The 22,157-nt window shown below is 42.5% G+C and overlaps 2 protein-coding genes and 1 pseudogene across 2 annotated transcripts in view; all 3 read right to left on the reverse strand.

Moving 5' to 3' along the window:
* Positions 1-9,691, reverse strand: part of LOC143513852 (uncharacterized) — a 43,080-nt gene extending 33,389 nt beyond the window's left edge. The window contains exons 1-2 of the mRNA XM_077004556.1: positions 7,180-9,691; positions 1,342-3,747 (exon numbers count right to left, since the gene is read on the reverse strand). Of these exons, the coding sequence (XP_076860671.1) occupies positions 1,342-3,747; positions 7,180-9,573 (4,800 nt within the window). The 5' untranslated portion in view covers positions 9,574-9,691. The remainder of the gene's footprint in view (positions 1-1,341; positions 3,748-7,179) is intronic.
* On the reverse strand, positions 4,099-6,814 carry LOC143514531 (protocadherin alpha-C2 pseudogene; annotated as a pseudogene).
* A 4,747-nt stretch (positions 9,692-14,438) lies between the features above and the next one.
* On the reverse strand, positions 14,439-21,855 carry LOC143514533 (protocadherin alpha-C2). The gene is made up of 4 exons (XM_077005848.1): positions 19,051-21,855; positions 16,886-16,944; positions 16,405-16,523; positions 14,439-15,753 (listed from the first exon to the last, which is right to left on the reverse strand). The coding sequence occupies exons 1-4, from the start codon at positions 21,568-21,570 to the stop codon at positions 15,416-15,418; spliced, it is 3,036 nt and encodes a 1,011-aa protein (XP_076861963.1). The 5' UTR covers positions 21,571-21,855; the 3' UTR covers positions 14,439-15,415.
* Positions 21,856-22,157: the final 302 nt, after the last annotated feature.

Raw genomic sequence — 22,157 nt, forward strand, 5'->3', positions numbered from 1 at the left:
CACGACTTTGTCTAGAACCTTTTTCGCACAAAACGCAGCTCAGATCACACAGAAATCAACTGTCATTGCGAAAATTGTAACCCGCCCATTGAACGTCAAACGCGTTTTGCTGGAGCACAGCGACACATTGTGCGCAAAAGGAGAGGCATCTCCAGCCTGCTGTAGTACAAAACACTTTGAAAAATGCATAATACTTTGGAAATATTTGTTAACCCTATTTTGAAATATGGAGTTACCCCTCTCTCTCTCTCTCTCTCTCTCTCTCTCTCTCTCTCTCTCTCTCTCTCTCTCTCTCTCTCTCTCTCTCTCTCTCATACATGTAAATATATACATATAAGGGGGGTGCAGGCAGCATCACACACTATGTTACTGTGGACTCTTGAGTTAAGAAAGATGTGGACATGTAAAAGACAGATGATATCTAGAAAAAGAGGGAGCTGCACAACCTACCAGGGGGAACAGATTTACCACAGCAGAGAAAGAAAGGCACACCTCACATGGGGAGCCAGGGGCACACACCCCATCTGACAGCATGGGATTACAGGGGCAGTCACAACATAGAGCGCCTCACACACACTCCACACACATCTGACAGCATGGGATTACAGGGGCAGTCACAACATAGAGCGCCTCACACACACTCCACACACATCTGACAGCATGGGATTACAGGGGCAGTCACAACATAGAGCGCCTCACACACACTCTACACCCCATCTGACAGCATGGGATTACAGGGGCAGTCACAACATAGAGCGCCTCACACACACTCCACACACATCTGACAGCATGGGATTAACAGGAAAGGGTACTCATTTGCTCAAGCAAGAGGAATTAGAGACCATGGACTCTCCTGACATGGAAGTCAGGAAAAGGAACCAACTGAACTAGGGTCCCATGCTTTAACAGCCAGAAGGGGTGAAGTGTAGTGTGTGTGTGTGGGGGGGGCAGGGGGGGGGGGGGGCTGTGAATAACAGAAAGGGAAAGTGATCATAAAAACCAAACATAGGGCATAGTGTCCCTGACAGAATGCCTAAGAAAGAGGAAGAGAACTCATGTAGGCAACTTCTCATTCAAGATACCATTTACAGACGAGCCTAGCAACAGACGAGCCTTGCTGATATAGACTTCACAAAGGCTGGTGTTTTTCCAAGCCTTTATGCAGATATCATCTGCTGATGAGCCTGGATATAGGTACACACCCAGCCTCTGGTAGCTGGAGGCTAGCGCTGTAGATGGCCCCACACATAAATGTAGAAAATTATCTTCTGACTTGGATGTGCCCATTTTTTATTTCCTAAATACTTTGTTACCAAAATAAATCTTTAACATCATTCCTACCTGTAAAGTAGATGCAGCCGAGTCACTAGTCTCAGTCAGTCCTGTGCTCCTCGGTATACTGGACACGATGTACCGCGACCCCTTTGGCACAGGCTGTCTAACTACTAGTTTTCCCTTCCTGGTCTCTGCTAGAAACAAGCTGTACCAGTAGGCATCATTGGAGACCAGGGTGGAGTCTGCGATGGTGGAGTTCCTCTCACTGATCACACTGTTCCTACACGGAGGAGCCGCTTTACTGGGCTTCGGTTTCTGACACTTCAGCACGATGGTGACCAGTATAGTGATCAGTAACAGAAATGACACTGAGCCCAGTCCGATCACCAGATACAGGTTCAAGTCTGAGAAGATGTCATATTCCAAAGGCACTTCAGTCATGTCAGCGTATGTTTTAAGAGCGGTCTCCACTGTGGACAGTTTGATTGTGACTGTAGCAGAGAGAGAGGGATCTCCGTTGTCCTTGGCGATCACTACCAGCCGTTGGTGACGTGAGTCTCTGTAGCTGAACATTCTCATGGTCCGTATTTCTCCATTATACTGGTCCAAGCTGAATAATGTAGCATCCGTGTTCTGTAGAAACTGGTATGTGATTCGGGAGTTGTGCACCGAGTCCGTATCAATAGCAATAACCTTTGCTATCAGAGTTCCTTTATCAGTGGATCTCTGGATCTTCTCTTCCACCACTGAGCCGTGTGCGCGCCATGGAGACACTATGACAGGTGTATTGTCATTCTGGTCCATAATAATAATGTGAACAGTAACGTTACTGCTGAGTGGAGGAACACCAGAGTCTCTGGCCTCAATGTGGAAAAGGAACTCCTTCTCTATCTCATAATCAAATGTCTTTAGTGCATAAAGATTACCATTCTCTGGATTAATGGAGAACAGCATAGACATAGAGGTGTTCACTATTTCCTTTTCAATTATGAAGTAAACTAGATATTGATTTTCATGGAGGTCTGGGTCGTGTGCAGTGAGTGAACTCAATAATGCTCCAGGTGCGTTGTTTTCTATAACCTGTATTGTATAATGTGATTGTCCAAACTGTGGAACATTGTCGTTAATGTCTAACAGTTCTAGAGTTATAGTTTCATTATCAGATAACGGAGGTTGGCCCTTGTCTGTAACGGTAAATGTGATGTCATATTCCGGAACCTTTTCACGGTCTAATGGTTCTGAAATAACAAGTTCGTAATAATTGTCAGATGATTCTTTAAGCGCAAAAGGCAGATTATCGGGGATACGAATGTCAATTTGTCCATTTTCACCTGAATCTTTATCACTCACACTAACAACTGCAATGACTGTGCCTACATCTATATCCTCTTTAACTGGATTGGAAAAAGATCGTATGGAAATTTCAGGATGATTATCATTCATGTCGGTAATCATAAGAGTTAGCTTACACTGGCCGGATAATGAATTAGTACCTTTGTCCTTTGCTATAATTTCCATGTTATAAATTCGGAAGTCCTCATAATTAATAGTTTCTTTAACTCTTATTTCACCTGTATTTGGGTTGAGACTAAACGTCTCTTGTGCTTTTTCCGATGTATAGAAACTAAATGAATATATAATTTCAGCGTTAGAGCCTTCATCTAGATCTGTTGCATTTAGTTTAACCACGAGGCTCCCAATGGGGGAGTTCTCTGTTAGATTTATTGTATAGCTCTCCTGGTCAAACTTAGGCGCGTTGTCATTTGCGTCTAGCACGCGAACAATAATGCTTGCCGTTCCTGAGCGCGCGGGGACTCCGCCATCTACAGCAGTTAGTATAAGACTGTGAACAGCTTGAATTTCACGATCTAATGCCTGTTTTAAAATTAAGTCTGCAAACTTGGAGCCATCTCTCCCAGATTGTATTTCTATGTCAAAATGCTCACTTTCACTTAAATAGTATGTTTTTACCGAGTTGGAGCCAACATCTGAATCTACCGCATTGCTGACTGAAAATCTTTCACCTGCTAATGTCGATTCAGAGATGTCCAGATGAATAGCGTCTCGTCTAAAATGCGGATTATTGTCGTTAATATCTGTTATTTCTAATTCTATATAAAATATGCGCAATGGACTCTCCACTGTCAATTCCATTTTTAAAAAACAAGTCGTTTTAGCTGGACAAAGATGTTCACGATCGATCTTTTCTAATATGTAGAGCTCCCCTTTGTCTTTGTTAATGTTGAGATATTTCTTATTTGCAATAACATCTAAACGAACGTTTCGTTTAGCCAGACTCTTTAAATCCAACGCTAAATCCGTGGCTAGATTTGCAACCACGGATCCTTCTACCATCTCTTCGGGAATAGAATAATGAGTTACAGCAAACGAAGTGTGGATCATCCCGCAGAATATAATAACCCAGGACACGTACCTTCCGCAGAGCTGTGACTGCACATGCACCCCCATTGTCTCCGTATGTGATTACAACCCGCAAACAAAGCAAACCATGAAATACTTCAAAGTCCAATAACGCGTCGAAATACTGGATGGTAGCTTATTATGCGTTGGAAGAAGATAAAAGACACCTTTTATGGAACTTCACGATATTTCCCAGAAGGTATCGCGCACAAAATGCAGTTGTGCAGACCACAGAGAAATCAGCAATAATGGCGGCAAGCGTGAATTGGCCAGTGAACGGAGCGTGCGTTTTGCTGTAGGACAGCGACACATTGTGCGCAAACCAAAACATGCATCTGTGTTTGGCTTTATTTAACTCCAGTTGCCAAGTTTCCAGTTACCAGTAAACTCCAGTTAACCCAGATAACCTTTTTAATGGCAGAATTAATAATATATTCAATGAGTTCACACATGCGTCTCTGCCAACTTGGTAGCTGGGTGTTACTTAAATGTACTTCCTGAATGCAGAAAAAACGATTGTGTGTTAGTGCTTTTATGTCTATCTTACCTGTAAAGTAGATGCAGCTGAGTCACTAGTCTCAGTCAGTCCTGTGCTCCTCGGTATACTGGACACGATGTACCGCGACCCCTTTGGCACAGGCTGTCTAACTACTAGTTTTCCTTTCCTGGTCTCTGCTAGAAACAAGCTGTACCAGTAGGCATCATTGGAGACCAGGGTGGAGTCTGCGATGGTGGAGTTCCTCTCACTGATCACACTGTTCCTACACGGAGGAGCCGCTTTACTGGGCTTCGGTTTCTGACACTTCAGCACGATGGTGACCAGTATAGTGATCAGTAACAGAAATGACACTGAGCCCAGTCCGATCACCAGATACAGGTTCAAGTCTGAGAAGATGTCGTATTCCAAAGGCACTTCAGTCATGTCAGCATATGTTTTAAGAGCGGTCTCCACTGTGGACAGTTTGATTGTGACTGTAGCAGAGAGAGAGGGATCTCCGTTGTCCTTGGCGATCACTACCAGCCGTTGGTGGCGTGAGTCTCTGTAGCTGAACATTCTCATGGTCCGTATTTCTCCATTATACTGGTCCAAGCTGAATAATGTAGCATCAGTGTTCTGTAGAAACTGGTATGTGATCCGGGAGTTATGCACTGAGTCCGTATCAATTGCGATCACTTTAGCTATCAGAGTTCCTTTATCAGTGGATCTGGGTATTTTCTCTTCCACCACTGACCCGTGTGCACGCCATGGAGACACTATGACGGGTGTATTGTCATTCTGGTCCATAATAATAATGTGAACAGTAACGTTACTGCTGAGTGGAGGAACACCAGAGTCTCTGGCCTCAATGTGGAAAAGGAACTCCTTCTCTATCTCATAATCAAATGTCTTTAGTGCATAAAGATTACCGTTCTCTGGATTAATGGAGAACAGCATAGACATAGAGGTGTTCACTATTTCCTTTTCAATTATGAAGTAAACTAGATACTGATTTTCATGGAGGTCTGGGTCGTGTGCAGTAAGGGAGCTCAAAAATGCTCCTGGTGCATTATTTTCCATAACCTGTACGGTGTAGTATGATTGTAGAAACTGAGGAACATTATCATTGACATCCAGTAGTTCTAAAGTTACTGTTTCATTATCAGATAATGGTGGGTTCCCTCTGTCTGTAACAGTAAATGTGATGTCATATTCTGACACCTGTTCACGGTCCAATGATTCAGACACTAAAAGCTGGTAATAATTATCAGATGATTCTTTCAATGCAAAAGGTAATTTATCAGAAATATGAATATCTATTTTACCATTTTCTTCTGAGTCTTTATCATTTACACTAATCACTGCAATAACTGTACCCACACTCACATCTTCCTTAATTGGGCTCGAGAATGATTTGATGGATATTTCTGGATGATTATCATTCATATCAGATATTAAAATTCTTACTTTGCATTTCCCTGACAAGGGATTTGCTCCTTTATCTGTTGCCACAATTTCCATATCATAAATCCTGAAATCTTCATAGTTAATCGTTTCTTTCACTCTGATTTCACCATTACCTAAGTTTAGACTGAAAGTTTCCTGTGTTTTCTCTGACGTGTATAGGCTGTATGCATACGTTATGTCGGAATTTGATCCTTCATCTGCGTCTGTTGCATTTAGCTTAACGACAAGACTTCCAATCGGCGAGTTTTCCATTAGATCTATAGAATAACTCTCTTTGTCGAACCGAGGAGGATTATCGTTGGTGTCAAGCACGCGCACAATGACACTAGCTGTACCAGTTCGTGCGGGGACGCCGCCGTCTACCGCCGTAAGTATTAAATTATGAACAGCTTTCTCTTCTCTGTCCAAAGCCTTTTTCAAAATCAGTTCTGTAAACTTTGACCCATCGCGACCCGTTTGGATTTCAATAGAGAAATGATCACTTTCACTAAAATAGTAGGTTTTTACTGAATTTACACCGACGTCCGGATCAACTGCATTGTTTAAAGAGAATCGTTCACCAGCAGGGGTTGATTCAGAAATGTCTAAATGCATCGTGTCCCTTCTAAAATTAGGCGCATTGTCATTAATGTCCAAGATTTCCAGCTCAATGTTAAACATTCGCACGGGGTTTTCAATAGTAGCGTCCAGTTTCATTATACACGTTGTAGCAGATTTTGTTGTACAGATATGTTCTCGATCAATCCTCTCTGATATGAACAGCTCACCGTTTTCTTTGTTAATATCTAAATATTTTTTATTAGATAAAGTATGGAGTCGTATTTTCCGTCGACCCAGCGTACTAACATCCAGACCAAGATCCGTTGCTAAATTGGCTACAACGGAACCATCCTCCATTTCCTCGGGAATAGAATAATGGGTAACAGCCACCGCTATACTTAATGAAGATAGAATTACGAGGGCAACGTACCTTTTTCTTAGCAAATTTCTCTTTTGACCATCCATTGTTCGATGTCCTATAAGTACCAGGCGTAAACAAAGGAAAAAGAAAAACCACACGCAACAGTCCCCAAACGCGGTTCCTCACAGTTTAAAGCGGTGTGCTAACGAAGAAAGCTGTGCAATCCTTCAAATTACTGTCACCGTCAGAGAAATCCTTACCTGCTACCAACAAAGCAAACGCGCCTTGTCAACACTGGGTGTGACGTCAACCGTTTACATTACTGCGTTTCTTGGAGAACAGCGACGCTGTGCGCACTAGTGTGCGTTATGCACAAACCCGCATTACGCAGCAAGTCTGAGAGGATGCTGTGGTGAAATAAACCACATGATTCATTGCCACACATCACTGCTCAAAGTGATGCTCAAGACCATTTTAGATTTTTGTACTCATGATCAACCAAAACAATCCTAAATCCAGTATTAGGAGAATACACCTTTATTCTGCAATGCAAATTTAGGAATATCCAAAAACAATATGTCAAATATTGAAAATCACATACCAGTGACTAAAGTTAGAAGAAAATAAACATCCCTACCTGTAAAGTAGATGCAGCTGAGTCACTAGTCTCAGTCAGTCCTGTGCTCCTCGGTATACTGGACACGATGTACCGCGACCCCTTTGGCACAGGCTGTCTAACTACTAGTTTTCCCTTCCTGGTCTCTGCTAGAAACAAGCTGTACCAGTAGGCATCATTGGAGACCAGGGTGGAGTCTGCGATGGTGGAGTTCCTCTCACTGATCACACTGTTCCTACACGGAGGAGCCGCTTTACTGGGCTTCGGTTTCTGACACTTCAGCACGATGGTGACCAGTATAGTGATCAGTAACAGAAATGACACTGAGCCCAGTCCGATCACCAGATACAGGTTCAAGTCTGAGAAGATGTCGTATTCCAAAGGCACTTCAGTCATGTCAGCATATGTTTTAAGAGCGGTCTCCACTGTGGACAGTTTGATTGTGACTGTAGCAGAGAGAGAGGGATCTCCGTTGTCCTTGGCGATCACTACCAGCCGTTGGTGACGTGAGTCTCTGTAGCTGAACATTCTCATGGTCCGTATTTCTCCATTATACTGGTCCAAGCTGAATAATGTAGCATCCGTGTTCTGTAGAAACTGGTATGTGATCCGAGAATTATGCACTGAGTCCGTATCAATTGCGATCACTTTAGCTATCAGAGTTCCTTTATCAGTGGATCTCTGGATCTTCTCTTCCACCACTGAGCCGTGTGCGCGCCATGGAGACACTATGACGGGTGTATTGTCATTCTGGTCCATAATAATAATGTGAACAGTAACGTTACTGCTGAGTGGAGGAACACCAGAGTCTCTGGCCTCAATGTGGAAAAGGAACTCCTTCTCTATCTCATAATCAAATGTCTTTAGTGCATAAAGATTACCATTCTCTGGATTAATGGAGAACAGCATAGACATAGAGGTGTTCACTATTTCCTTTTCAATTATGAAATAAACTAGATATTGATTTTCATGGAGATCTGGATCAAGGGCAGTTACAGAACTTAGCAATGCCCCAGGAGAATTATTCTCCATGACAGTTATGCTATAGTAATTCTGTGGGAACTGGGGGGCATTATCATTAATGTCCAATAAGTGCACAGTTATAGTTTCATTATCAGACAATGGAGGATTTCCGCCATCTGTCACTTTTAAAGTGATCTCATATTCTGAAATCATTTCACGATCTAAATTTTCAGCGATTAGTAATTCATAGTGATAGTCTGAGGACTTGTTCAAAGTAAATGGTAGATTCTTATTGATTGTAAGATTAACTTTACCATTATCTCCAGTGTCTCTGTCACTTACACCAACAAGAGCTATCACTGACCCGACAGGAATGTCTTCTTTTACAGTATTCTTCAGTGATTTTATGGTTATCTCCGGATAGTTATCGTTCATGTCTGTTATGTATAGTGTTATTCTACACTGACCGGACAACGGAATAGGGCCATTGTCTTTCGCCTCTATATGCATTTCAAATATTTTCATATCTTCGAAGTCAATAGTGCCTTTAACGGTTATCTCACCAGTTTTTGAATTCAGATAGAATATTTCTTGCGTCTTCTCGGACGTATAAAGCGTAAATGAATATGTTATTTCAGAGTTTGAGCCTTCATCCACATCAGACGCGTTTAGTTTGGTGACAAGGGTTCCAATCGCAGAATTCTCACTCATGTTCACCGAGTAAACTGCGCGGTCGAACTGAGGGGCGTTGTCGTTGGTATCCAGCACACGAACAATAATATTAGCAGTCCCAGAGCGTGCAGGTATTCCACCATCTACGGCTGTGAGAACGAGATTATGGACAGACTGTTCCTCTCTGTCCAGTGCCTTCATAAGGACCAAGTCGACATATTTTGTCCCATCACTACCAGAGTGAATATCTATTGTGAAATGGTCGCTGTTGCTAAGTTTGTAGGAGTCGACCGTGTTAATACCTACATCCGGGTCAAAAGCACTGGGCAAAGAGAATCTCTCTCCTGGTGACGCGGACTCGGAAATGTCCATTTCAATTCTTTCTCTTCGGAAATGCGGCGCGTTATCGTTTATATCTGTGATGCCCAATTCAATGTTGAAAATACGTAAAGGGCTTTCGATTATGAGATCCAGTTTAACGAAACACTTTGTTTTAGCTTGACATATATCTTCTCTGTCTATTTTATCTATAATATACAGTTCCCCCGTTCTTTTGTTTACTTCTAAATATTTTTTGTTATGAAATATGTCTAACTTTACCTCTCGTTGTGCCAGGCCACTTATGTCTAATCCCAAGTCTGCAGCTAGATTGGCAACGACGGAGCCGCGTTCCATCTCCTCCGGTATAGAGTAACGCGTGACAGACAAAGCCTTTCTCCATGTCGTCCAAAATACAAATAAAAACCATACCAGGCACCTACATCCTGAAGTCTTCATCATCAATGCCGGGTTGAACAAACGCTCGCTGCGTTAACTTGACCTATCGCCTCTTCAAATGTCCGCTTAGAAAGCCCTATGTAATAAAAACTGAGACTCTGCAAGACGCTCTCACTGACTGTTAGAGCTCTGTAAGTATTATGCCCAGTTCCCCTTAAGAGGATGCGCCTTCTGTGGCATTTACTGGCCGACAGCGACACGCTGAGCCCAATATCAACAATGGGCCTCAAGCAGAGTACAACGTACGGTTCGGTAAGTATAGAGTAAACTATGCTATCTCCTTCATTCCTGTTTGTTAAATTGTTCTGTTTTAAACTACAGAAAGGACATTGAACGTGTTCATGTTTCAGCAAAGCTCACCACACAAGAAGAGTAATCTTCAGAACCACTGATATGGACAGCAACACGCTGAACTTCCTTAAAGCAAAAAAAAAAAAAGAAAGATTATTGAAGATGTTTGATGCTCAAATAATGTTAGCCATAGAAATATATTAGGAATAATATTAATAAAACTACTTACAATATAAAAAAAAACAAGTAAAAAAAAAATTAGAAAAAAAACTATGTTTTCTAATCTATCTTAAAGGCTTATATATATATCTTGGCATATAGTCTTATGTAGTTTATGTATTTTTTTCAATTCATGTATTCCATGATTGGTAATATAATTGCATTGTTGTAGTTGATAATGTAATCTTTGTTTAATAATGTCTGTATTTGTACTAAAAGTATATCTATAAATAAAGATAATCAGGATGGTTATTATTATTGGTTTTATTTTTGACGACGACGACAATTGTGATGATGATGATGATGATGATGATGATGATGATGATGATAACGATGATTATCACGATGACGACGACGATGATGATGATGATAATGGAGAATTCACCAGTTTTCATATGGTCAGCATTCATGGGAAGTTAATAATTGTAATCTATACAGTGGCTGAGTAAATTTACATTATTCAAAATGAATCACTGAGAACACAGATATAAAGAACATATAACAGGACACATATAACAAGATTTATTAATTCTCTGTGCATTCTAATTTCTGTAAAGCACTTTACGTCAGCTTTAATAAACTGTGTTTTAAGAAGTGCTATACAAATATATATGAATTATAATAATAATACACATTTTTATTACTGGTGTTATATAGAAAGGTCCAAGTTCAGTCTGGCCTGCAGAGTTTAGCTCAATCTCTAATTTAGCACTACTGGCTCTGTTAATCTGCTGCTGAAGGAGAGGATGACCTAGATTAGATGTGTTAAGGTTGGAGTTAAACTCTGCTGCACTGCAGTAGATCACATCTGTAGACGAGCATCAAGGAATGACCTAATGCATTAAAGAGTAATGTCTTAATTATTTATGCAAGAAAGAATATATTGTGTTTAGATTAGACTACAGCAGTTATGTCATTCTATTTAGGTTAGAATTTTCTTACACTAGCTGAGATGATAAAACCAAAATGTTAACTAGGAAGTGTTGTGTAATGAGAATATTATAGAAATGTATTTGGACATTTAGGAATGTCCAACGTCGCCTGCATTCCCGCATTAAAGGGTTTTTTTTTTTAAAACTTCAATGCTTGGACATTAAATTAGGCCTACTTAACAGGAAGTGTGAATTTTTTTTCTTTGAAGGCAGATATATATATATTAATGCTGTCAATTCCAGGTGCCGCGATTAAAAGTCCTCACCAGGATTTTGCTCAAGCTTGCTAGATTTTCTAATTAGCAATCCAGGTAAAATTAGTGGAATCAACACAATCCATGAAGCCTGAGCAAAATCCTGGTGAGGACTTTTAATCACGGCACCTGGAATTGACAGCACTAATATATATATATATATATATATATATATATATATATATATATATATATATATATATATATATATATATATATATATATATATATATATATATATATATATATTTATTTACTGAGGTTTTGTTTTGTTTTTATGTAAATATAAATATAAATAAATAGATATTTCTGTTGAAAATAACGTTATTTTCTGTAGAAAAGAAGTGAAAAGAACAACTTTTATTTCATTTTAACGTGGAACGTAAGCGTCCTCTGCTGGGTGAACTCTGAAACAGCAGCACCTTTTCCCAGAGTGAGAGAAACAGTGGCCCTGTTCAGTAGTAGCTGCGAGCGTTAAATCAAGTTACTGATTTAATCCGTAATTAATGGCATTATATTGATATATGCCCTCTGATTTAAGTCACTTCTTCACTAAAAAACATAACTCGTCTACATCTAAAAGCACAGATTCGACGCTTGTGTAAGAACACAGCAAAGATAGAATGAGAAAACTAGTGGTTTCTTTGAGAAAACAAATGTTTTCACTTTCTTCACGTGTATCATTCTGAAAATCATTATTTTAAAAATAATTCAATAGTATACAGTAGGTTGCCCTCTATTAGAAAATAACTCTTGCTGAATAAACATCTGCTTAAATACACTATAAGATGAAGATGCAAAAATATCAAAATGTGCTTTATTTGACTTTATTTGAATATTTTAATTAATTAATTAATTTATATTAATTGAGTGACACACAGATGAAGGTCAGGGCCCTGATGACCTGATGATCCCTGTGAAGAGCTCAGTCTTGTGGTTGATGTTGGGAAGTGAGAGGGCTCAGTGTGAACCTCTAATGGTGTGGTACAGTATATTCAACATATTATCCTGTGTAGAATTCTAATTGCTAGAATATATACTGTAGTAGCATAACAATGCAGTCAAAACCCCTGCATCCCTGAATACTGCTGAAGCATGTTTACAGTAACGATAATGCTGTATCGAGAGAGACTGGTGTGTGTGTGTGCGTGCGTGCGTGCAAGGACCTCCTAATGATGCTATAATATTAATCAAATTAGGCCACAGTGATTGGCAGGCTATGAAACAGGGAGAACTGAGAGACAAACAGAAAGACTGAGTTGTGGTCAGATGGATGGGGTGTTGCCATGGTAACCACAGAGCAATATTCTGTCTCTCTTGGAGGACAAGGTCAAACTGTCTACTTGCCTGTGGCTTGGCCTCCTCAGGGTTAAAGGTCACACGCTAATAAAAGTCATTCTTAAAGCATGACGCATCCTTCCGTATGCAAGGTACATCACAACACAGATGCGTTTAAATGGTGAACGGCTTTAGGGCCTGTTCCATTACAATCATCTAACCATCAGCATCCATCTGAAAATAAAGGCTTCAGGATTTGGAGGTATTGCATTACGTTGAAGGATTGTTTGGGGTGTAGAAGTGCAGGACACTCTCACACTGCTCTTTACTGGGTGTAGACATGCAGGACACTCTCACACTGCTCTTTACTGGGTGTAGACATGCAGGACACTCTCACACTGCTCTTTACTGGGTGTAAAAGTGCAGGACACTCTCACACTGCTCTTTACTGTGTGTAGAAGTGCAGGACACTCTCACACTGCTCTTTACTGGGTGTAAAAGTGCAGGACACTCTCACACTGCTCTTTACTGGGGTGTAGACATGCAGGACACTCTCACATTGCTCTTTACTGGGTGTAGAAATGCAGGACACTCTCACTCTCACACTGCTATTTACTGGGTGTAAAAGTGCAGGACACTCTCACACTGCTCTTTACTGGGGTGTAGACATGCAGGACACTCTCACATTGCTCTTTACTGGGTGTAGAAATGCAGGACACTCTCACTCTCACACTGCTCTTTACTGGGGTGTAGACATGCAGGACACTCTCACATTGCTCTTTACTACAGTTCTCTTCTTCAACTGCTCTGCTGAAAGTACTTTACTAAATATTCCAGACTAAGCCGTGTCTGGAGAACTACCACAGCTATGAACGAAGCATTTACAAAATAATAATCACACTACTCCACTCCACTGTAAAAAAAAAAGTATTCTTCTCACCTCCGGTAGATGGGGGAACTTCAATTTAGAGAAGTGTGTTAGCATTATGTGGACTATTTACATTATTATAGTTTATAGTCTGAAAGGACACATGGTAAATCTAATTACCCCATACTCAATTGGACGATACACATCTATTGACATTTTGAACTCATTTCCCAAAGAAATTAAAAGGGAAAGGGCGGCAGAGACACCAGGGCGCTTTCAAGATTGCGTCCATGTGTGGCATTTTAAGGTTCAGTTAAAGTCCCCTGCGAACCTACCCCCCCTTTACCACCACCCCCCCCCCCTTCCCCTGTTTCACCGTGTTTAATTAAAATGATATTTCCAGGATGGAGTTGTGTTTGTTTAGTTAATGAACCAAGTCTATTCTCTGCGGCCAAGAAGAGGAATGAGGAATTTAATTAGCATTTTAGAATGTTTACTCCCACTAGAGAGAGTGATCTAGGGCTTCTTCTGAGAAACTTATTTTCCTGACTATGGTGCATAAAATCTAATGGCACCAGTCATTTTTTAATACTGCTTATAAACAATATTATACAAAATATAGTGATGAAACAAGGGTAGGAAAAATACTTCCTATACCTACCTAGGGATGCACAACACCCTACTTGTAGTGTAAATTAGATGCACAGTTAACTGGTTGATTGGTTGCCCTTCATAGATCAGCGAAATCACTTATGGGATTACATATGAGTTGGCTAAGAAAGTCTGTGATATTGTAAATGCTTGCGAAGCAATGTAAAAACCCAAACCACGCAGTACCAAGTGGTACATGAAAGGAATCCTCACAACAGGCAAAACTCCAGTCTGAAAAAACACTGCAACACTAGGTAACCTGTCATACATTGTGACACCATAAAGAGAACTATGACATCTAAAGCACCTTTGTTTTTTGAAAGGAGGAATAGAAGTATTCTATCATTTCAGAAAAAAATACTTTATTCTCAGAATTTATACAGTGATGCAATGTTGCAGAGCCTAAAGTGAATTACCTGTGTGTCAGTTACACAATTTGCATACATATTAATTTTGTTCACACTGTTCGCTGAGCAATAAACATATTAGTCTGACTTATATGTTCCAGTGAGCAATCAATCAACCTAAGGCTGCACCCCATGGCAACAGAAGATTTACACTGTACAAAGGCCATATAATGCTCACATTATGGCTGACATGATTGTCAAATTAACAGCACTAGCAAAGTTGTTGATATTATTATCATAATGGAGAATAATTTTAAACATAAATGCTTAAATAATAATAATAATAATAATAATAATAATAATAATAATAATAATAATAATAATAATAATAAGTCACTGTTTTCTCACTGGTGCCCTTTGTTCTTTGTGACATTTGAACTTCAGACCACTATAGGAATTCTGGCCTAACAGACCAGTGGAAAGGCAGTCCATGGTAAGCTAATTGGAGATTACTTCGCCAGCCCATTTAAACCTAGTCTTAGTCACCATAGTCGTGGCATATATGACATTGCAGGTTGATTTCTGAATGATCCAGTTACCAAACCACATTCAGGTTCATCTCAAGGTGTATTCAACAGTGACTGACAAGTGTAGTGTGACAGTGAGGTGGTCCTGTGTCCCAGTCTGACAGTTGCTTATCCAGGCTCGTGTTTGATGTGCCGCAAATACACAGACATTACAGAAGTAAACGTAAAGGACTGTCTCCAAGACGACAGTTTCACAGGAGACAGACCACACACAGTAGAAACGTAATGGAAGAGTTACACGTGAGCAGTTTGGTTTGGAAATATACCCTCTGCTTTGGTCATATCAGATCTTTCCATGGCCCCCTCTTCCCTCTTGCTCCTCCCCCTCCCTTATGTCATCATTGCTCATGCCTCCTGCTCATTGGACCAGCTTTTCCCAGGCCCCACCCTCTTGCCTCAGATGATGTCCCCTCCTTCCCTATTTGTTGTACAGGTCATTGTTGATGACCTCTGCCCCCACGTCCTCGTGTGAGTCGTAGCTGCTGGGCGAGATGAACTTGCGCTTCTTGCCAAAGGTGGAGAAGGAGTTGTGTACGTCAAGCTCGCCCCGCTGCCCGGGCCGCAGGGTGCACAGGGCAGAGGGCGTGCCGGGGATGTAGACGTTGTGCTGGTAGTCGGGCGGAGGGTGGGCGTGCGGGTGTGCCGCCGGTTGCTGCTGCTGGGCGGAGGTGGAGGTGGAGGTGGAGGTGGAGGTGGTGTAGCGCGGCGTCCAGGCCCGCTCAGGACGTCCCGACGCTGGTGAAGACATCCTACACTCTGACCAATGCAAGAAGGCAGAGAAATGAGAGGGAGACGAAAGACATTTTCTCTGCATATTGTATTCATGAAGCAAAGGAAATAGTCGCATGTCACAAGCTTGTTATTGGACTGACTGTATGATATTAATCTGGAGATTCAAGTGCTTAGTGGATGTTAAACTTTAGGCTTGACAGATTCAGAAATTATTTATATTTAACTGCACCACAAAAAGGATTTAAAATGATTTTTACAGTACAAAACAGTATCACAAAACATGGGGAAAAAACAGGAATCATTTTACCAGTGTAGCATTTCCCTTAGTTCATAGCATAGAACATGTTAATCTAATAGTCTGCTACAGAGACGTGGGTCTTGCAGGAGAGTGCACTTACAAATAACCTCCCACAGAGAAAACCTGATGGTCACTAATAACCATGCAGGAGTAACCTATGGGAACAGCAGCCTATGTAAGTGCTTAGAGTGAATTTGGTATAGATAAAGGAGACCGTTAAACTCCCAGACTGCTCTCAGCATGTCATATTTCCTGAGCTGCATTGTACATATTTTGATTTTCAGTGTAGGAATAAACAGTAAAAACCTAACACTGAATGTGGACTAGAAGGCCAGCCGGTAGGTAACAGGGGGCATTTTTGAGCTCCTCTAGCTCACCTCTCATGCGCGTCCCCCAGGTCCAGTACTGTCCCGCAGCCACTGGACTGACATAGTTCTCCGGGTCGGTCCGCATGGCCTTCCGCATTAGTGTTCCGTCCATGTTGACTGAGTTATAGCTTCATAGGGACATCACAATTAGTACAGAAACCCTGCGTGTTGTGCTGATCACTTACTCCCCTGACACTCTGTAATTGTGATCCTGTCAATATATGCACTTGTGGCAATGTAAAGATACAATTACTAAAAAAAATTGTTTTTGAGTTTCTTGAGTGACAAAAATATGAACTACAATCTAGTGGTTCTTAATAGGATATTTATGAAAGTTTCTACTGATACTGTAGATGTTTCTCTACAATAATAAGCTATAGAACTTAAGCTATAGAAATTATTCAATCTGACTGTTTACTTTAGTCTACATATAAATGAAACCTAAATGTATGTATGTGTGCGTGCATGTGTGTGTGCGTGTGTGTCTTACCTCTTCAAAGACGAAGTGTGATTCTTGTTGAGAGCCCAGTCAGTGTTGTCTTGTTTTAGCTGCAAAAAAGACATTTAAATACTTTTAAATACACATTTATCTAAACATCTTTCATTACAATATTACAATTAACCAGTACTGACATAAAATAAATGAATGAATAAGCCATACATAAATGGAGAACAAATGGGTCAAACACTTCTTTGTTTCGCAATCATGTACAGGAGCATTGACTGCCCCCTTGTGTTCAAATGTGTGAAGGACGCCGTTTCATTCGGAGGTGGAACTTCGTGCCTTAAGCAACGGCTCTTGTCATTTTCCTCCCTTTCATGCACCGAGGCGCAGCAAGGGAGGTCAGAGAGGAGGAGGCGAGGGCGAGCGAGCCCGCTGATATTGTTCCGAGTTCAAGCAGGGGAGTGTGGATTCCACGCTCTATTAATTCACTTAGAACCATTGACAGGGAGGATGCGATGTAAGCGTATCCGAATAGTTATTCAAAATACCTTCCGAAACCAATTAAACCACCGCCGGGATGAAACAAGAAATGATTTTAATCTTCAAAGGAATTCTCACAAGGCTGGAAATTAATTAGAGTTTAATAATAAATTAATTGTTGGGCGGTTTTGACGTCTTAATTTCCAGCTTTTTAAAATAAAAATGTATTTCTGCTTATGTCCATGAGCATTTTAATAACAATTTTCCTGGGATTGAGTTAACTTTGCTTGCTCAGTCACCAAAAGAGCTTTTCTGGCAGAGAACATTAAAAGGGCTAATAAATCTAGAGGTGACCTTCAACTGTAACTGTTTTGCCTTTTTCTGATAGTTTTAGATGTTTGGAATTTCTGGTTCTGGTACTGTTACAAGCTTAAATTAACTCGTTATCTGGTCATTCTTTTTCTTTTTCTTTTTCTTTTTCTCTTAACAGAAAATAAAAATTTAAATGCAGCCTTTTAAATCGACTATGGTAAAGGCGCGAATGCAAATGTCTTATTACTTAGTCTTTGAGACATACCGTCATAATAAGATATAAATAACCCGGCACTTTTACATACATTTAGTGTAGTTATCTTGAGGATTTCAGGTCTAGCTCAAGCAGACTCTCTCTCTCTCTCTCTCTCTCTCTCTCTCTCTCTCTCTCTCTCTCTCTCTCTCTCTCTCTCTCTCTCTCTCTCACTCACACACACACACACACACACACAAAACACACACGCACGCGCTCTCTTTTCTCTCATTCACCAGTTCACATTCCGCGAGGATAAAGCGGACGAATCTACAGGCGTGACACGTCCCAGTCGGCTTCTGCTCTCTCTCCCCCACGCGCTCCCATTTTTCAGTCCCATTACGGACGGAACCAGTCCGCGTCCGCGCGTCATTGTGCACCGAATAATTGCAACGTCCTGTGTGCACGCGCGCGTGTGCCCTTGAGACAATGTTGATGAGTGCTTTTATGCCTAAACCCTACTGCCAAAATGGGAAGAAATAAAACCGCGTGTGTCCTGAAGCCCTTGTGCTTGGGGACTCACGATTGCTTTTGTTTTCTACATGTAGACTATATTGATCTGTTTGGTTAACATTCAGAGCGATATATCCAAAGTTCAAATGAACATCTTTGTTCTTTTAAACTGTATCAATATCTTACCTTGTGGTGTTACACTGCTTACGACACAACACAAAACTGAGGCACGACAGTGTATGTCCGAGTGAAACAAATGACCCGAGGAAACGAAAGGTTAATGAGTCTGGACGCCGATCAAGCGGCGCTGTCTCAGGGTGAGACTGGATGCGACCCATTGTTCTCGTCTTTCCTCCGAGCGTCGGATTCCCCGCCTCCACACGACTCCTCTAGGTGCGCCAGGTGGACCCGTGGGTCGTCCACTCCATCACCTTTGTTTCCAGGACCAATGACGTTGCATTCTAGTTTCTCGTCACGGTGCTGTCAGTGAATGTTTATTGATCCCGTACTCGGTCAGTTATTTCTGTAGCAGTGAATCAGTCTCGTTCATTTTTCAGATTTTATAGGCTTGAAGTCTAGTACCAAACGGCAAGTGATCAGTAAACGCTCATTTTCCATGAAAATGAAAGAAAATAGAATATTGTTCACCATTTCTAACTGCTGTCCAATTCCACGCTGCGGTGTAGAGATAAACAACAACAGCGGTGTTTACCTGGTTAGGAGTCGTCGCTCCGTTGTTCACCGAAGAGCTTCGACTCTGCGCGTTCCACGCCAGATTGTCGGTCCCCTTCGCGACGTTGTTTCTCGGTGTGTTGGGACTGTATGGCTTTAAGAACATAAAGTCACTTTTGGCTGATTCGGGTGTCAGACAGACCTTGTAGCAGTAAGACTGAGAGAGGGTTCCGGTGTTACTGTTCACTTCCACGCAGTTCGTGGGCACTTTTGCGCCTGTGGAAATTTGCATATTTAGGTTAGACTTTTTGAGCACCTCGGTAGGTGGCTCAGACTCGAAGCTGCAGCACGCTGCTCCGAGTGAGGACAGTGCGTAGCCACTAATGCAATCTCGGTCTTTGTAACACTTAACCCCGGTCAGTACAAGGATAGCCACGAGGAAAATCAGTGACACGGTGCTCAAAGACACGATTAAATAGAGCGCGAGGTTGGAGGGGGGCTGGGGGCTGAGGGAGAGGTCACCGACATCTGACCGGGACTCCGGGACGCTGTCCACTAATGACAGAATGATAGATACCGAGGCAGAAAGGGGAGGCTGTCCGTTGTCCTTGACCAGTATGACGAGTCTTTGCCTGGTGGCGTCTTTGTCAGTGAAGCGGCGGATTGTCCTAATTTCACCCGTGTAAAGGGCGACGCTGAACAGCCCCGGGTCTGTCGCCTGCAGCACCTGGTACGAGAGTCGAGAATTTTGCCCTGCGTCCGCGTCCAGTGCTGTTATTTTGGCCACGAGATGTCCTGCGTCCACTGACCTAGGCACCACCTCTGTGGCCACTGTGCCATTCTTCGGCAACGGAGACACGATGACCGGCGCGTTATCATTTTGATCCAACACGAAAACGTTGACGGTCACGTTGCTGGTTAGTGGTGGAAACCCGGCGTCCTGTGCTTGAACTCGAATCTGAAAGTTTCGCAGCTGCTCGTAGTCAAAGGATCGCAGAGCATAGATGTTGCCGTTGTCCGAGTTAACGGAGACGTAAGTGGACACCGGCATCCCCTGTATCTCCCCCTCCAAAACAGAGAAGGACAGATAGGCGTTCTGGTTGGAATCCGGGTCGAAGGCAGTAACCGAGCAGATCGAGGCGCCGGGGGCGTTATTCTCCGTCACATAGACGGTGTATGAAGGCTGGACGAAGCGCGGAGGGTTGTCGTTAATGTCGGACACTTGGACAAGAATAGTTTTTCTGGTGGAAAGCGGTGGCGAGCCTAAATCTCGCGCGGTGAGAGTAATGTTGTACTCGGAAATGAGCTCTCTGTCTAGAAATTCGCTAGTCACTAGAGTGTAGTAGTTTTTGAAAGAAGAGTGAAGCTGAAAAGGAACGTTGCTCGGTATCTGACAGTCAACGGCTCCGTTTTCCCCGGAATCACGGTCCATTACACTGATGACAGCTATCACGGTACCGGGTGGTGCGTCCTCCTGAACAGGTGTAGAGACAGAGGTCAGAATGACCTCGGGCGCATTGTCGTTAACGTCCAAAATATCCACTAGTATTTTACAGTGTACGGCGACAGCAGATGGACCCTTGTCTTTTGCTTGTACGTAGAGCTCGTACACGCTGGCTTTCTCATAGTCCACAATCCCCTTCACCCGAATTTCACCCGAGAAAGAGTCCACGCTAAACAGCTCGCGCACCTTTAAGGGTGCGTGTCCACTGAAGGAGTAGGTTATCTCACCGTTCGCTCCTTCATCCAGGTCCGTGGCGTTGAGCTTGAGCACCAGAGTGCCTCTCGGTGCGTTCTCCACGAGACTGACCCGGTAAACAGAACGGTCGAATACGGGAACGTTATCGTTTGCGTCCAGCACCGTGACCGTGATCTGAGCCGTACCTGAGCGCAACGGGGAGCCACCGTCCACAGCTGTCAGGACCATTTCGTGCGTTTTCTGCTGCTCCCTGTCTAAAAGAGACTCGAGTACGAGCTCTGCGAATTTACTCCCGTCGTTGCGTGTCTGGATGTCCAGTAAAAAGTGTTGGTTTGCGCTCAGCAGGTACGACCGGAGTGAGTTCGAGCCGACATCAAGGTCCTGAGCGCTCTCCAACGGGAATTTGGAGCCCGGAGCAGCAGACTCTGTGATCTCTAGATTAAACTCACTCCACGGAAAACTCGGAGCATTGTCGTTAATGTCCAAAATCTCAACTTCCACTCGGTATAACTCCAAAGGGCTTTCAATGACGACCTGCAAGTGCAAAAAGCAAACCGGATTCTGTTCGCACAACTCCTCTCGATCAATCTTCTCATTCACAAATAAAATCCCGTTTTCCAAATTGACCTCTAAATACTGCTTTCTGGCTCCAGACACTATTCTAAATCTCCTGGCAGACAACTTGGCCACATCCAAACCCAAATCCTCGGCGATGTTGCCGACAAATGCACCGTGCTCGAGCTCCTCTGGAACAGAGTACCGAATCTGTGCAAGCGCTCGGTCCAACGCACACCCGCACAGAAGTAGGCAGACAACTGACCCCGCTAACGTCCATCGCCTCCTGTGGAACCTCGACTCCATCTCCGTAATGCCCAAACCCTCAGGGGCTTGATGTGGCCAGGTACATGGTTACAAAAGGTATAAGAGCTGATAAATAAATCATTGAAACCTTTCACAACTAACAGGGTGTCACGGGTTTCTACACTGACATTAGTAAAGGAACAAAAGTAAAACATTTAATAAAAAGTTGATGATATAGTCAGTTAACTTGGTAGGAGCCCTCGGAGAGGCGCGAGGCGTCTCTCTGCGTTGTGCTCCCCGCGCGAATCATCAGGGCTGTGTGAGCGGGGGAGGCTCGCCTTTTGATTTTCCAGCGTATTAGACATTTTGAGAACCGGGTGCGAAGAGGGAGGGGGTGGAGCTCGCGAGGCATCTTATTGGAGGACGACGACATGAAAGCGCCAAGCGTAATTACTGTACCGACACGATTAACCCTCTCATTACCGCGTGGCATGGAATCAGACTAATTAGGCAAACTTTAGTTCATCAACATGTCAAGACATTTTTGATTGAACGATTTTAAAATCACTGTATGAATTTAACAATTTTTACTTTACGTACTTTACTGCTGGGCCGATAACGCCGATAACGTATTATATACAATGGAC

The sequence above is a fragment of the Brachyhypopomus gauderio genome, chromosome 5, assembly GCF_052324685.1.
Source record: "Brachyhypopomus gauderio isolate BG-103 chromosome 5, BGAUD_0.2, whole genome shotgun sequence".
NCBI lineage: Eukaryota > Metazoa > Chordata > Actinopteri > Gymnotiformes > Hypopomidae > Brachyhypopomus > Brachyhypopomus gauderio.

Bases quoted from the DNA above. Each gene is read 5' to 3' on its own strand.
- LOC143514533 (XM_077005848.1), bottom strand. From the start codon at position 21,570: ATGGAGTCGAGGTTCCACAGGAGGCGATGGACGTTAGCGGGGTCAGTT. The intron at 16,524-16,885 runs GTAAGACACACA...GTCCCTATGAAG, and splicing joins CACACTTCGTCTTTGAAGAG to CTATAACTCAGTCAACATGG. The intron at 15,754-16,404 runs GTGAGCTAGAGG...TGCATTGGTCAG, and splicing joins CTGGGGGACGCGCATGAGAG to AGTGTAGGATGTCTTCACCA.